Below are 16730 nucleotides of genomic sequence, written 5' to 3' on the forward strand. Positions count from 1 at the left end.
GTAATATTCCATGGTGTATATGTACCACAGCTTCCTTATCCATTCATCTGCTGATGGGCATCTAGGTTGCTTCCATGTCCTGGCTATTATAAACAGTGCTGCGATGAACATTGGGGTGCACGTGTCTCTTTCAGATCTGGTTTCCTCAGTGTGTATGCCCAGAAGTGGGATTGCTGGGTCATATGGCAGTTCTATTTCCAGTTTTTTAAGAAATCTCCACACTGTTCTCCATAGCGGCTGTACTAGTTTGCATTCCCACCAACAGTGTAAGAGGGTTCCCTTTTCTCCACACCCTCTCCAGCATTTATTGCTTGTAGACTTTTGGATAGCAGCCATCCTGACTGGCGTGTAATGGTACCTCATTGTGGTTTTGATTTGCATTTCTCTAATAATGAGTGATGTTGAGCATCTTTTCATGTGTTTGTTAGCCATCTGTATGTCTTCTTTGGAGAAATGTCTGTTTAGTTCTTTGGCCCATTTTTTGATTGGGTCATTTATTTTTCTGGAATTGAGCTTCAGGAGTTGCTTGTATATTTTTGAGATTAATCCTTTGTCTGTTTCTTCATTTGCTATTATTTTCTCCCAATCTGAGGGCTGTCTTTTCACCTTACTTATAGTTTCCTTTGTAGTGCAAAAGCTTTTAAGTTTCATTAGGTCCCATTTGTTTAGTTTTGCTTTTATTTCCAATATTCTGGGAGGTGGGTCATAGAGGATCTTGCTGTGATTTATGTCGGAGAGTGTTTTGCCTATGTTCTCCTCTAGGAGTTTTACAGTTTCTGGTCTTACATTTAGATCTTTAATCCATTTTGAGTTTATTTTTGTGTATGGTGTTAGAAAGTGTTCTAGTTTCATTCTTTTACAAGTGGTTGACCAGTTTTCCCAGCACCACTTGTTAAAGAGGTTGTCTTTTTTCCATTGTATATCCTTGCCTCCTTTGTCAAAGATAAGGTGTCCATAGGTTCGTGGATTTATCTCTGGGCTTTCTATTCTGTTCCATTGATCTATATTTCTGTCTTTGTGCCAGTACCATACTGTCTTGATGACTGTGGCTTTGTAGTAGAGTCTGAAGTCAGGCAGGTTGATTCCTCCAGTTCCATTCTTCTTTCTCAAGGTTACTTTGGCTATTCGAGGTTTTTTGTATTTCCATACAAATTGTGAAATTCTTTGGTCTAGTTCTGTGAAAAATACCGTTGGTAACTTGATAGGGATTGCATTGAATCTATAGATTGCTTTGGGTAGAATAGCCATTTTGACAATATTGATTCTTCCAATCCATGAACACGGTATGTTTCTCCATCTGTTTGTGTCCTCTTTGATTTCTTTCATCAGTGTTTTATAGTTTTCTATGTATAGGTCTTTTGTTTCTTTAGGTAGATATACTCCTAAGTATTTTTGAATGTTGAGTTTTAAGCCAGCTTTTTCACTCTCCTCTTTCACCCTTGTCACCCTGTTACCATTACTGACTCAAAGTTTTCTTTTATTAAGTCATTCTGAGCTCTTCTTTGCGGTCACGCACTCACAGTCCAGAGCCGAAATGCAGTCCACCACACGGGGTCGCTGTCGAGTCCGGGGTGGGGGCGGGGGTCGGTCACTCTCCTGGAATTCCCTTCCTGGCCTGGAAGAGCCCCTTCCCTGTGCATGCACACTGGCTTTCCCGGCTCCTGGAGCACGAGGCAAGTGGGTGCAGCCTGGCAACTGCTCTCTGCACACTCTCCTCCCCCAGCTTGTTCGTGGATGATACCAGGCGTCCTTCACGTGGACCGAACACAAGAGATGGTGGGGTGGGGAGTGCCGCGCAGTGTTGGTCGTCACTGGTGACTGAAGGCTCTCGGCCCCCAGGCCCACTGGCCCGAGGCCAGGCAGCCCTTCCCACCTCCGCAGATCCATCTCCCCGCAGGAGGAGGGGCCCCCCCGCCGGAAGAGCTCAGGGAGGAAGGCCATGGCCTGAGGCCGGCCCAGGGTGCCTGGAGTGGAGGCTGGACCAGGAGGCGCTCGTGGGCGCAGCCAGACAGGGCTCGGCCTGCAGCTGGTGGTGTGAAAAGCAAGGCCTCCGGACCCCCCAGAGCTTCACGTTTACCCCGAAATCCGCCGCCAGCACCCCTGGAGAAGGCAACAGCAGGTCGGGGTCAGCAGGTGATGGACACAGAGGTCCGGGGAGGAGGAAGACATATGCCGGCGTGGAGACGGAGCCTCCGAGGCCGCCATGGTCTTCGCCCGTAAGTCCTGCCGAGGGTCTCACGTCCCCCTTTACCTGGTTCCTGGTCTGCCCTCTCGGGACCGCGGCGGTTGACAAGATTCTTTGTCCACTTGACTCCTCGGAGCTTTCAAATGGTGGGTTTTAACCTTTTTTAAACCTCATCAATTGGCTCTTTAATTATATTCGCTTGGGTTCAAGTCCAGAACAATTTCCAGCAGGTGCGGTCATCGCCAGGTTGTCCTTGGGTCGGTCCGCGCCCAGAACAGGTGCGGACTCTGCCACATACCTTTTGCAATGCCTGTCCTCTGTGTCCTTCAAGGACGGGGTCAGCAAAAAGCAGTTCCAGGAGGAAGTGTCCTTAAAGGCCTGCTGATGTTTCCTGCCTCTCGAAAAGGCGCTTCTTGGTTTTGAGTAGTCCTGACCACATTCTGATATACTGTGTGGCCTTGGCTGCCGCCGGGCACAGTTCCCAGAATCAGCTGGATGTGACAGAGATGACTGAATGGGATTCTAATTACTTATCTCCCAGACAGGCCGTGATTTAGTTTTATAAGCAAGCAACCAAAAATCCTTCACAGTGTAGTTCCAGGCAGAAATAATAGAAAGTATGAGTGGCTGGAAAATACGCTGTCTTAATGTCAAACCAGTTTTATGAACAGTTGAAAGCCAGAATTTGGCTGAGAGAATGACAGGACCGTCTCCATCCTTCTGTTCACTCCTCTAAGAGCAGAGTCAAGGTCTGGGACTGTTCAGTTGTGTGCATGTCTTTCCCTGGTGTTTTATGCTTCATTCATTCAATAGCAGGTGCTATTCTGGGGCCTGTCACACACACAGAAAGCAGCAGAGTTAAGTCCTGAGGTGATGCCCACCCTGTAGGTGGTTCAGCAGTATCACAGCGAGGCCCTCAGTTCAGGGCCTGAATGTGGGCAGCAGTCAGCAAACACCAGGGACCACAACACAGTGCTCAGAGCCTTTGCAAAGCTCTGAGTGGTGGGTGTACCCTTGAGTAAGACAGTGTGGGCCTGGCTCTGTGTCTGGGTGTGGTAGGAAGTCAGTGAGGGCCAGGTCTGCATGGACTTCGACCATCTGGCAGGGGTGGGGGGTGGGCTGGGAGCAGACAGAGGCCCGGTGACACACTTAGGGAGGCACCTGAGATGTTTAGCCTGAGAGCAGGGTGGGGTTGTGAACAGCGAGCTGACTGGTGACTGCACCCCGACCAACCTCTTTTTCCCGTTGTGCCCCCCTGCCTTGCCAGATGCACTGAGTACGCTTTTACTGTGCTTCCTGTTCGTCCAGAATGTTAGCTCCCAACAGGGCAGGGATCTGCAGTGCTGAAACTGTGCCTGGCTTGTAGTAGGTATTCATTTTACCAAAGGTAGTAAGAAAATTTGTGATTATGTTACAACTTTTTCCTGAGCGGCAACATCAAGTCAAGAACTGTCCCCTAAATTGTTATTGTGCTGGGCTGTGCTTAGTCGCTCAGTGGTGTCCGACTCTTTGCGACCGCCTGGACTGTAGCCCGCCAGGCTCCTCTGTCCATGGGATTTTCCAGGCAAGAATACTGGAGTGAGTTGCCATTTCCTCCTCCAGGAGATCTTCCCGACCCAGGGATCAAACACAAGTCTCTCTTTCTCTCTCTCTTTTTTTTTTAAGTTTATTTTAATTGGAGGATAATTACTTTATAATATTGTGACGGTTTTTGCCATACATCGACATGAATCAGCCATGGGTGCACGTGTCCCCTCATCCTTGCGTCTCCTGCATGACAGGCGGATTCTTTACCATTGCAGTTGGCACCTGGGAAGCCCATTTCAAAATGAGTATATATTAACTGTAGAAAACTTAGACTTTTTATAGTTGAAACAACTAAATAAAGTAAAAAATCACCCAAATATACCTGCTGCTAACATTTTGGCTGCCCCACATTTTTCCAGCCCCCAAATTGAGACTCTGTGATAGTATTTTGTAGCCCCCCTTTTTTTTCTCTTAACCTCTTAGTTATTGTGCAGCTCGACCACAATCATGAGCATAGAAACCCCACATCAGCATAGTGGGCTGACCAAGTTGGCAAGTCCAGTCAGCTCTTCATTGAGAACGGCTGTGAAATTAAAATGTGTATGCCACTCACATAAAATATGGTTGAAATACTCATATATAGAATTTGCCATCTTGGAAAAAAAATATTTTCAGAGTATCTAAAAGTAAATAGTCTCTGTTCAATAATACTAATCTATTTAGAAGTTTAAATGGAACTACTGCCAGATGAAATATACGTTTTATCTTCACTTCTTGTATTACATGATTTATCTTCCTCTCAAAAAAAAAAACAAAAACAATTTTTTTTCTACCACCAGTAAGGGTTTTTTCCCCATAAGTGTACTCAATAGCAGTAGCCGTTAAAAACTACATAATTTCAAGGTCAAAGATAATGAAACAAGCAAACCAACAAGAAAGTTGAAGGGAGAAAATAAGATTTTAAATTTTAATTCAGTTAGAAACTAGTCAGTAGAAATAAATATGTTTATAAATTCTTATACATTCTGCATTGTATAAATGACATCCTAGACAGATATTTTCCTAAACATACATTGATTTTTGCAAAGAAAAAGTAATATAACTTACATATTAAAAGAGAAACAGTTCCCTCTACTGGATGTTTTAACAGAAAGCTGGACATGCTGAATTCTTGCATCATGGGATTGCACAGGAAGGTCTAAGGGGGTGCGACAAGGTGGAAACGATGGTCTCTGTGGGGCAGTGTCGGGTGGGCATGGCAGGAAGAAGCTGACAGAGTACTTCACATTTGTGTTGTTTGAATTTTTTGGTTGCATTGGGTTTTCGTTGCTGCACATGGGCTTTCCCTAGTTTCGGCCAGCGGGGGCGTCTCTTTGCTGTGGTGCACGGGCTTCTCTGGCAGAGCACAGGTTATAGGCAAAGGGGCTTCAGTAGTTGAAGTGTGTGGACTCTTGGGTGTGCAGGCTCAATAGTTGTGGCACAGGGGCCTAGTTGCTCCATTCTATGTGGAATCTTCCCGGAGTAGGGATTGAACCCTTGTCCTTTGTTTTGGCAGGTGGATTCTTATTCACTGTTCTTCCAGGGAAATCCTGTTCAAATTTTTTACAGTGAAAGTGTATTCATCACTTTCACAAGTAAATAAAAACGATGCAACATTCTATGTCACTATGTCTTTAAAATATTTATACATTTATATACATAATGAAAAAAATATTTGGGTTGAATCACACTAGAAGGCTGTTTTTTATTTTGGCTGCAAAGATTTTGGATGATATTTAGTTTTCCTTATGCTCTTTTGTATTCAGTTCAGTTGCTCAGTCGTGTCCAACTTTTTGCGACCCCATGAACTGCAGCATGTCAGGCCTCCCTGTCCATCACCAACTCCTGGAGTCCACCCAAACCCATGTACATGGAGTTGGTGATGCCATCCAACCATCTCCTCTGTCGTCCCCTTCTCCTCCTGCCCTGAATCTTTCCCAGCATCAGGGTCTTTTCAAATGAGTCAGCTCTTTGCATCAGGTGGCCAAAGTATTGGGAGTTTCATTCCATATTAGTCAGAAAAGATACTTGGTATGATTTCAGTGTGGTTTGTTACCTTTCTTTTTTGTGGCCTAACATGTGATCTATCATGAAGAATGTTCCATGTACACTTGAGAACATGTGTTCTGTGCTGTCGTGTGGAGTGTTCTGCATGTGTTAGGTCCAATTGGTCTAGTGTTTTCAAGTCCTGATTCCTTACCGGTCTCGTAATCTGGTTGTTCTACCCATTACTGAAAATGGGTTATTGAATGTGTCATGGTCTATTTCTCTCTTCAGTTTTGCCAATGTTTGCTTTGTATATTTTGGTGGTCTGATGTTAGGAGCCTATATATTAATAATTGTTATATCTTCCTTGTATATTGAACCTTTTATCTTATAAAATGTCCTTTTCTCTAGTTGAGTTTTTGACTTGTCTGTTTTGTCTGATATTAGTGTAGCCACCCTGCTCTTTCAGTTATCATTTGTGTGGAATATCCTTTCCCTACCATAACCTATAGTAGTTTCCAAAAAGGGAACATATCAGACTATAGAACCCAGAGTAACTTATCAGAAATAAATCATTTACTGAATGCTGTGGAGTAGGGTGGGGCTTTCCTGGTGGCTCAGTGGTAAAGAATCTGCCTGCAATGCAGTAACCTCAGAGACTTGGGTTTGATCCCTGGGTTGGAAGATCCCCTGGATGGCAGGAAATGGCAACTCACTGCGGTATTCTTGCCTGGGAAATCCATGGACAGAGGAAACTGGCAGGCTATACAGTACGTGGGGTTGCAAAAGAGTCAGACACAACTGAGTAGGGTGTGCCCCTTAACATAAGCCCTTGTTTTACAGATTAGAAAGCCAAGGCATGGAGGTAATGTGACAAAATAGCAGGTAAAAAGGGACTGATATGTATTAGGCATGCAAAAATGAAAACCTTTTCATACTAAAATTCTTTGAGATGGGGCAATTATTCTGGATGGAAGAAGAAGCCATGAGCCAAAGAACACGGAAACTTCTAGGAGCTGGAAAGGGGTCGGAAATGATTCTCTCCAAGACCCTCCAGAGGAAACACAGTACTGCCAGCACTGTTACTGGCCCAGGGAGACCTGAACTTCTGACGTCCACAATTTTAAGATAATAGACTTATTTTGACTTAAGTTACCCAGTTTATGGTAATTTGTTACAGCAGACACAGGAAACTAATATAGAAGTCTGAGTAAAAAAAATACATAAAAGAACACATTTCAGACAAAATTACTTAGAAAACAATTTATTGCACAAAATTTACATTTGTTGTAGATGATGGAAAACATGGTAAAAACAACCTTGTGTTAATCCATTTTTCCTGGAGATTTTTCTGTGGAAAGTAAAGATTTCCTAATACATTCTTTTTATGTAGTTGTTTACCAGTTGTGCTGGTAGTGTGTGTCTTGGGAAGTAAGGTATAAAACTGAAACAGATCAGAAGAGCGCAGGGGGAAGACCACTGCCAAAGAGTAACCTCCAGGAACTCGGCATTTTCCAGGGCAGGGAAGATGCTGTGGGGTCCTCACACTGCAAGTGAAGAACAGAGTATCTGAGTCCTTCAGCTTTACTTCTCCCTCTCCCTTTAACACACACTACAAAACTCTCTCGTTTGTTCCTTTTGGTTTTGACACTTCTAGCTTTTATTGTAAGGAAAAAAACAAAGTCATAAATGTCTGTCTTTATATCAGCTGAAGATAATTCCCTCAAATTCCAAATCATAAAGATATGCCAGAATGGGTGTGAATGGAGTCCACAGAGCAAAATCAAGTTCAAAAGAAATAGGGGTTAGGAAAAAAAAAAATCAGTGTTGCATGATTTGCATGTTTGTTCAGTGAAAAGGCATGAATTAAAAAGACAGTCACCTGCTATATAAAGCAGTCTTCGTTTACTTCTGTTATGCCTAAAGGCTAACTGATTTCCCTTGTGTAATGCTCTTATTTTGTGATAGAGAATGTATTTTAAAATTATAATGCATGTCCAATAGCTACAGTGTTGCTCCCTAGCTGTACGTTTTACTTAAAAAAGAAAAAAAAATCCTGAATTCCGAAGAGGACTTGTTTATCCTTATAAACAAGTTGCTATAATTAATGCAACACTAAGAATGAATACAATGAAGTACTTAACATTTTCATTTTTTTAAAAAATCAGTCTTAATGATTAGCTGCTTTCTTTTTAAAAGTTCAACCTAAATTTTATACAAAGATGTCTATATTTAATAAAAACTTTCACTTACATGGTCTACTTACATAGTATGTAAAAATGCAAGTTTTTTTTTTACCTGACCAGAGCAATCACGCTTAAGCTTTAGTAAAACTTACATGTGGTTTGATTATCTGAAGCCATTCATTAAGATATTCAACCAGGCCCAGAGCATCTGGGATATTGTCTCCCTCTGAAACGAACTTCAGCAGAATCGCAATTGGGATTTCTTTAGAACAGCTGCAACAAGTGAAAAGAACAATCAGGTATTCTTCCTGCTTCCCGATGGCAGTTCCACTGTGCCCGTGTTCATACAGAGATGATCAGCCAGGTCATATGCGAGGAGATGCCACACCTTCTACATGTGGGGACAGAACTAGGAGCCATGTAACACTTTCCCTGGGCACATGCACCTTCCTGCCTCACAGCAAGATTTGTGTGAGAAAACCAAAAGAACGTCAGTTTTGTGAGAGATATCTTTAAACAGCATAAACTCTACAGCTGCAGTATCCTGCAGATGCAAGTATTTACTTCAACTATATTTTAAAGACAAAGGGAAGAAAGCAGACCAAAAAACTAGTCATGGTAGTTACTTCTGGGTGACAGAGCTGAGTATTTTAAATATTGTTTGGACAGTTCTACATTTTCCAAATGTTCCATGAGGAGTGTGTTTCTCTCAGCACTTTCTCTGGTGCCACTAACTTTGTGAATAAAGTCATAAAGCTGCCCAGGGACTGCTCTCTGGCCTCGTGGTTTCACCCTGCACTTGTGCACTCAGGGCTGGGAGGCTCAGGCAGCCTCTCTAGTGGCACTAGAGAAAGTGCTGAGAGAAACCTCTTCCGCGGTTGCCACCCCTCTGGTTCTCTGCCGCCTCCTCTCCAGCCATGTCAGCTTCTGAACTCAGTTCAGCCCCCTGAACTGTGAGCAAACACATTCTTGTTGTTTCAGCTCCGCAGTCTATGACCTGACAGCAGTGTAGGCATAGGTGACGTGGCCTGAACAGAGCAAGAGAACAGTTCAAAGCTGGTGGTCTGCAGAGCAGGTGGGAGCGACTAGGTAGCCAGGGCTTCGGGGCTGTGGTGTGAGAGGAGGTGAAATAATATACTATGGGTGTAAGCCAGACAGGAAAGACAGGAGACACACTAGGCAAAAAGAAACGTTGGAGGAAATGATGGTTCTAATAAGAGATACACTTTCAGGTATGAGAAAGGAGTTATTACTTAATGAGTGCAGATCTATTTAGAATGATGGCAAAATTCTGAAGGTGGACGGTGCTGATGGGTACACAACACAGTGAATGTAGTGAATGCCACTTAACTGTACACTTAAAAATGGTTTATTTAATACTATGTCTATCTTACCACTACCACCACACAAAGAACTGACTATAGAGGTTGCAGAGAATAAGTGTTAGGACCCCTAACATGCTACACACAATAAAGCATTAAATATGGCTTCTCAGGAACGAATTCTATAACCATATTTCAGTCTTTCCCTTGAAAGTAACTCAGCACCTATTTAATGAGGGCATTTTCAGAGTTTCAGCAAGTAATCCAAACACTCCCAGGTATCCTGCTTTCATTTTCAAATCATGTGGGGAGCAAAGACACAGGCAGACACATTCACCCTTGGGGACAAAGACACAGGCAGACACACTCACCCTTCGTCATAGAGCATCTTTGTGATCCCTCCTCCAGGGACACGGACACAAAACTCAGAATCGTCTATTTCAGGAATGCATGGGGTTTTTTCCATTTCTTCCCAGTTGAGGCTCTGTATTTTATTCTGAACACTTTTTTGCATGGAAGGTGTAAGAAGGTACCTGAAGGGGGTACTGGAAAGAAACAGTCATATCATTAACTAAACACTCACAATATGAACATTAAGACAAATAAGAGTTCTTTCAGCAAAAATTATCTTGTTTTCCATATATTTTGTTGCACAAGGCAAAATACAAGTTCTGACAGTTTATGGAAGAGTAACGTAAAGTGATTGCTCTGGCTTGCTACTCACATACTTAGGAGACTGTGTTGGGGACAGGAAAACAACCGAAGGCAAGGCCAGCATGAAGACCCCATGGCCACGCCCCATGAGGCCTCATACAAGGGCCTCAGAAATGTTGTCTATCGTGACAGTCTCAGAAATTAACTAGTTTTGAGAGGTTACTCTTCGCTGATATTTCTTCATCATGATTTTACAGGTGTGCAAATGACAATGCAATAAATAGTATGGATTTCTAACTCTTGAATACTTTATCTTCTATTAAGGATTCAATCTGACATGCCTGGAAATTGTACTTAAAGGCAGCTGGAGTTCTACAAATACAAGTGGTTAAATACATGGAAATAAACAGAAACACTAATCCAGTCTTCGAAAGACAGTCAACTGATAAACTTCAGGTACCCCTTCTCCTTTCCCTCCATCAGCTGAGCCCTGAGGTGCTGTGGGCTCATGACACACACAGGAGAGTGCAGCCCCAGAAGCACCCCACTGCCACCCTAGACCCCAGTGCTGCAGCCCTGGGAACACCAAAGGCCCCCAACGCCACTCCCCCTATCTCCCTACAATCTTCACCTCCTTCTTTCTAAATTCCAGGGAGAAAAGGAAAGGATGGCGTTAAAATTTTGTTTTAACCTTTCAGTAAAGAAATCATCCTAATAACTGTACACATCTTAACAAAAATACTTGTCCAGAGACACAGACCTACCTGCGCAGCTGGAGGTCATTACGGTGATACGAGTGGCTGCTAGAAAGAACCACCACTTTGGCGCAGCCGCTGCATTTCACCCAGGAAAGCAGTTTTTCACAGAATGACTTTGATTTATACTTTGTATACCATGGAAAGAGTACAATGAAAATACAAAGTTAGATCTCGGATTGTAACAAGAGTAGTCTACATAGTATTTCATCAGTCTTTGTGATGATACTATTAACAGTTTATGTATGCTAAACTTATAGTTAGTTTGAGATCCACTTATTGTCCTTGCACTGAAGGTGAGAGATAAGGAACAATAACTATAAATTTCTGCCCCAAATCTGATGGGGGCAACAGTTAGGTAAGCCAGAAGGCGAAATGCCTGTCTGGGTCCCTCAGCACAGCTGGTGCTGTGAATCACAGGAGGAAGTCAGCTCCATGCTGAACACCAGCTAAAAAGGTCTGACAGCTGAGGCAATATTCGAACCTTGCCTGGATCCAGAACTGATGGGTGTGTGGGGAGCAGCTGGGGAAATCTGAGTATTCTCTAATGCTGATCTTCTAGGTGTGTGGTGTGCTGTAGTTGTGAAGGAGACTCTCCTTCCTGTAAGACATGTGCTACGTGATGCTGGCACCTGCCTGCTTTGGACTGTTTGGCAGAAGGAAACTGTGTGCACCTGCACACAGAGGATCAACCAGGTGTGGCAAGAGGTGAACAGGTGATTGACCTGGGATGTGGACCTTTCACTCTACTTTTAATGGATGAAACAAAATTTAAATAGCTCCAGGTGTCTATTGGCTGCCAGGTCAGTGTGGACACATTCCTGCCAGACAGTGGTGAGGGCTATGAACTTGCTTGGAGACAGGAAGCTACTAGAGGATCTGACTGAGGTTTCCAGGACCTGGGGTGGAAGAGCCTGTGGGGTGGGTGGTGCAGAAGCAGAATTAGGGGGATGAGAGAGGACAGGGGCTGGACCAGAGTGGTGACAGCGGAAGGGGAGAGAAGCTGGATTCAAGAGTGTATATTCAGATATATGTAATTTTTATGCAGATGCCACGGTTTGAAATGTAATGCAAATAGAATAAACCTGTAATATTCATATGCTTAAATTTTTTCACCCATGGTACCTGAATCAGGAATATATAGGACCCAAGCTATATGTCCCAATATATTCAGGAAATAATAGTGACAACTCTGAAATTTTATGAGTATTTCTCTATAAACTCAGACTGCTTAACTGTATAAAGAAAGAAAATGATTTTTGAATCTTAATAATGAGTCAGTATTTTCTCATTATACTGTACTTTAATAAACTAAGACAAAAGCAATATACTAACCTTAATAAAAATGGATCTTAACTGAAGAGCCACTAGTTTCTTTGAAGGCAATGCATACACTGCAAGTATAAGAGAATGAAATCACATGATAGTTAAAATTAAGGAGTCATACATGAGAAATTAATAACAAAACTGAACTAGGAAAAATTCTGTATCTAAATATTTAAAAAATATATTTATTTGGCTGCATCTGGTCTTAGTTGCAACACATAGGCCTAATTGCCCCACTGCATGTGGGATCTTAAGCTCCCCAAACAGGGATTGATATCTGTGCTCCCTGAATTGGAAGGTGGATTTTTAACCACTGGACCACCAGGGAAGTCCCAAAAGATTTTTGCCAATTAAAACACAGAACATATGCACTACATCATTTAGCTAAAACACTTTAAAAGTACCTCAGAATTCACCCATGGGCTTTATTCTATGGAATAGATTCATTGCTGAAATTTAACTGTAAGAAAATTATCAAAAACTATTTCTCTTCTTTGATTGTAAACCTAGAGGATTCCTCTGATAACAAATGACCCCATTTTCAAGACCAGGTTTGGTTTCTGATACTGTTCCATCAGCAAGGGTGCTGACCACCAGGCATGTTTGGGACAAAGTGGGCTGGAGCTGGAAGCTCAGGAACCAGGGAAGTGGGCAGGCTGAGTTGGGTCCATGACACCTCACTTCTGCAGCACAGAGCAGCACTCCTGCCCTCCACCAGAGTTTCATGCACATCTTGTTTGTTGGTAAGATCCTGTTTCCCAGCGCCTTTCTCATGTGATGTAACATCACCTTTCACGTATTCTGGTATAAAATATTTAGCTTCTAAATAATCAAGCCTTTAATCCTAAGTCCAGTTTCAGAAAATACAGAGGCCAGAGGAACACCGTGGTTGGTCTGTACGCTGTGAGCCCTGCTGCTGCTGCTGCTAAGTCGCTTCAGTCGTGTCTGACTCTGTGCGACCCCACAGACAGCAGCCCACCAGGCTCCCCCGTCCCTGGGATTCTCGAGGCAAGAACACTGGAGTGGGTTGCCATTTCCTTCTCCAATGCAGGAAAGTGAAAAGTGAAAGTGAAGCCGCTCAGTCGTGTCCGACTCTCAGCGACCCCATGGACTGCAGCCCACCAGGCTCCTCTGTCTATGGGATTTTCCAGGCAAGAGTACTGGAGTGGGGTGCCATTGCCTTCTCCGGTGAGCCCTAACCCCAACTGACAGCCCAGCAGGGAACTGTGGAGATGGGTGGTGTGGGAAGGGCCTAGGCCTCCTGCAGTCAAGTGACTCTCCTCTCTGAGCCGGGTCAGTGTGCATTATGGTGAATGCTACCACTGTGTAACAGATGACTTCAGCCTGCGTGGGACGCTGCACATTAAACACATAGGCCTGAACCCAGTGTTAGCAATGCTTACATGTGCCAGGAGGACAGCAAGTAAAACTGAGGATAACAGGGGGAAACCCCGTGTTAAAAATCATTCTATCCAAGGGTACAAATACAGGCATATCTCTCAAGGGGGCTGTAATCCAGGGTGTGTGCAGGAGGGGAGGGCACCACTGTAGATTCTAAAGAGCCACTCCAGGTGCCAACGGACACCCAGGGAGAATCTGGCTGCGACTTGACACAACTCTGCCTCATGGAAGGATATAACACACCTTCAGCATTTATACTGAGCTCCGCTGAATTCTCTTCTGCAGTTGCATATGGATTGTTTCCAACCATTGGCACAAGACAGTCAGTATAGAAGTAACCAATCTTATGCATATTCAGTGTGGAAATAATCAGATCTATTGCAAGCTGGCCAACATTTCCAACAGATACTGCTGGCTGAAACAGTAAAAAAAAAAAAAAAAAGTTCATTAAGTTATCCAAATCAGCAGCACTTTAAGAAGTTTAGACAGAAGACAACAGTCACAGCACAGGTACTAGACACCAATGTTCAGGTGCATCACACCTGGGTTCTGAGCCTTTCATTAGCTCCACCTGGAGACTACTGACTGCATATTTACTGAATACCTGCTATGTGTCAACCCCTGTTCCGGGCACTGAGGATGCAAAATAAACAAATGGATCAGAGTTCCTGCCCTTGTGGAGTTTCCATCTAGTGAGGGGGTGGTTTGCTGTGCAAACAAAATAGATAGTAAAATACATAGTGGTAAGTACTATAGAAAACATTTAAGTCAGTAAGGGTGTGTGTGTGTTTGTGGGTGACTGCAAGTTCAAAAGGGTTGGTCAAGGAAACAGTCACTTCAGGTGACCAGTAACTACAGCCCTGAAAGAGGTAAGGGAGACAGTCACACCAAGACTTGGGAAATGATGAGGTCAGGCAGTGGGCAAGCAGGTGCAGAGGCTGTGAGGTGTGAACAACAAAGTTCCTGGGTCTTCTTTCTGTTTGCTTCATTTGTGCCTAAAGGTTGGAGGGAGCTTCTTTTCATGCTCCGCGCACACACACACACACACACACTCGCTCGCTCACTTTCTCTCTCTCTCTCACACACACACTCTCTCTCCATGACTTCAAACAGCCAACTACCACATCTCTACCTACACCCCAAACACTCACCTGAACTCCACAGCCAAATAGCTATCTCCACACAGTTTTGTCAAAACCAGCAGGTACAAAACAAAGCATCTACCCATCTGCCCAATTTTTTTTTACTGTTAGAGCAACAATTACTCACCCAGTTACCTAAACCAGGGACCTGCTTCCCTTCCCCTCAGCAGCCACAGCAGCAGAGGACTAATTTTCATTGATCCTGTCTCCAAAGTTTCTCTTTACTATACCTCCTCCTCTGCACTCTTTCAGCAATTGCTCGTTTTTGGCCTCAATGGGTCCCTCAGAGCAGCCTCCCACTTTGTGCCCTCACATACCAATCCCCTGGTTACCTCCTTTAATTCCCTTTCCCTTTTTTGAAGATTCTGCTACTTTGGTTAGACCCTCACTCTCAGGTATTGCTCGTTTCTTCCTCACTACTGGATTCTTTCCATCAGCATATTCACACCCTCTAAAATCTTTCCTTCTGGGGACTTCCCTGGTGGTTCAGTGGCTAGGACTCTGTGCTTCCAATGCAGGGGGCCCGGGTTCAAACCCTGGTCAGGGAACAAGATCCCATGTGCTGTAACTAAGACCTCATGAAGTCAAATAAATAAATAAAATATATATATATTTAAAAAAAAATAAAAAAATAAAATCTTTCCTTCTAAAAAACTCCCTTTTCACATGCTGTCACTTCTCAGTGTCCCTCCAGAGCCCAAATTCCTTACAGTCCGTCCACTAAGACACAAGCAGGAACTTTATCTCTGAATTCAGGAACAAAAGCACAAACATACACATCTCCATGTCTTCTCCCATTTCTTCAATCCAATATGGCTTCCCTCTTCACCCTCAAGGGTACTGGCTAGTAACCTGTGGACATTATTTTCTATATGATGTTTTCTTTCTGCCAGGTATCTCCTGCAAAAATACTTTTTCCCTTTTGTGATTAACGAATATTTTTCAGGGAGACACTTTTATATGAAGTCAAATTTTCTTCCTCAGTACACTATATCATTCACTGACACTTCTTTTTTGCTTTGAGCTGCACCACAAGTAGGACCTTAGTTCCTTGACAAGGGATCAAACCCATGCCCCTTGTAGTGGAAGCGCAGAGTACTAGTTACTGGACCAGGAGGGAAGTCCCCACTGACATTTCTTGCGTTATGATAAAAATTGTCAATAAGTGACTTTTCGATTACCATCGTCCTTTTAAAAATTGATACATAGTTGACATAGATGTTAGTTTCAGGTGCACAACATTGTGATTCCACATCTGTACACATTGCAATATGATTACGTCAGTAGGTCTTAACATTCATCACCACTCAGTCATAAAATTATTTTTTCTTGTGATGAGAACTTTTTAAGATCTACCCTGTTAACAACTTTCAAACATACAACACAATGTTAACTACAGTCCTTACGTTTCAAATTACATTCTAGGACTTATTTTTGACTAGAAGTTTGTACTTTTGACCCCTTTCACCTATTTCATCCAATCAGTTCTATATTGTTTTTTTTTTTTTTTTTTAATTCCACATACAAAGCTTTTCTTAACAGGTCTTTGTATCCCTCCCCTTCCCAATAAATCCCAGGGTCTTTCTGTACCCTTTTCAACATTCTAACTTTACTTATGTGTGTTCCCAACTAGACTGCGAACTCCTTGAGGACAAGAACCTGGTCTTAACTGTTATACTCTGACACAGCACACCGCTCACTGAGACAATGAATGAACCGCGATAGAACCGCGTGCTGTCGGCAAGTCTTTACCAGCCCGTCTGCAGTTTCCTGAGTAATGACAATCACTCCCAAGCTTAAGCACGGTACAGAGCTAGCTAAGAAACGATTTTCCAGGAAGAAAGGTACAGCGAGTGGCCCGCACGGCACCAGCTGAGCGCAAGGTCACGTCCCCGCACCTTCCGCTCTCAGCCACCAGGACCCGGCCCCGCAGACTCGCGCGCGTCCGGGGGCCGCTCTGACGCCCGCCCCCTGCCCCGGCTCACCATTAGGAGGGTGCACCCCGCGAGGTCGGGGACCGAGTCCCCGGAGGGGACGAACATGATTTCGCCGGCGGCACGAAGAGCCAGCGGCCGGAAGTGCGGGTGGACGGCTCCTGGGGTCCTTCGAGGCCCCGGTCGCGGGGTCCTTAGGTGCCCGTCACACTGCCTGCCGGGGCGGCGCGCGGGAGGGGCTGCGGGCGGGGGTGGCGGCCGGGGCGGCGCGCG

The 16730-nt window shown here is 44.0% G+C and overlaps 1 protein-coding gene and 1 non-coding gene across 2 annotated transcripts; one reads left to right on the plus strand and one right to left on the minus strand.

The window, feature by feature from the left end:
• Positions 1 to 6985: 6985 nt before the first annotated feature.
• PSMG2 (proteasome assembly chaperone 2) lies at positions 6986 to 16666 on the minus strand. The gene is made up of 7 exons (XM_043444132.1): positions 16509 to 16666; positions 13625 to 13796; positions 11990 to 12048; positions 10664 to 10782; positions 9617 to 9790; positions 8076 to 8196; positions 6986 to 7284 (listed from the first exon to the last, which is right to left on the minus strand). The coding sequence occupies exons 1-7, from the start codon at positions 16563 to 16565 to the stop codon at positions 7192 to 7194; spliced, it is 795 nt and encodes a 264-aa protein (XP_043300067.1). The 5' UTR covers positions 16566 to 16666; the 3' UTR covers positions 6986 to 7191.
• Positions 14999 to 15071, plus strand: TRNAG-UCC. The gene has a single exon. It is a non-coding gene; the product is annotated as a tRNA-Gly (tRNA).
• Positions 16667 to 16730: the final 64 nt, after the last annotated feature.

Source organism: Cervus canadensis, chromosome 23 (genome assembly GCF_019320065.1).
Source record: "Cervus canadensis isolate Bull #8, Minnesota chromosome 23, ASM1932006v1, whole genome shotgun sequence".
Classification (NCBI taxonomy): domain Eukaryota; kingdom Metazoa; phylum Chordata; class Mammalia; order Artiodactyla; family Cervidae; genus Cervus; species Cervus canadensis.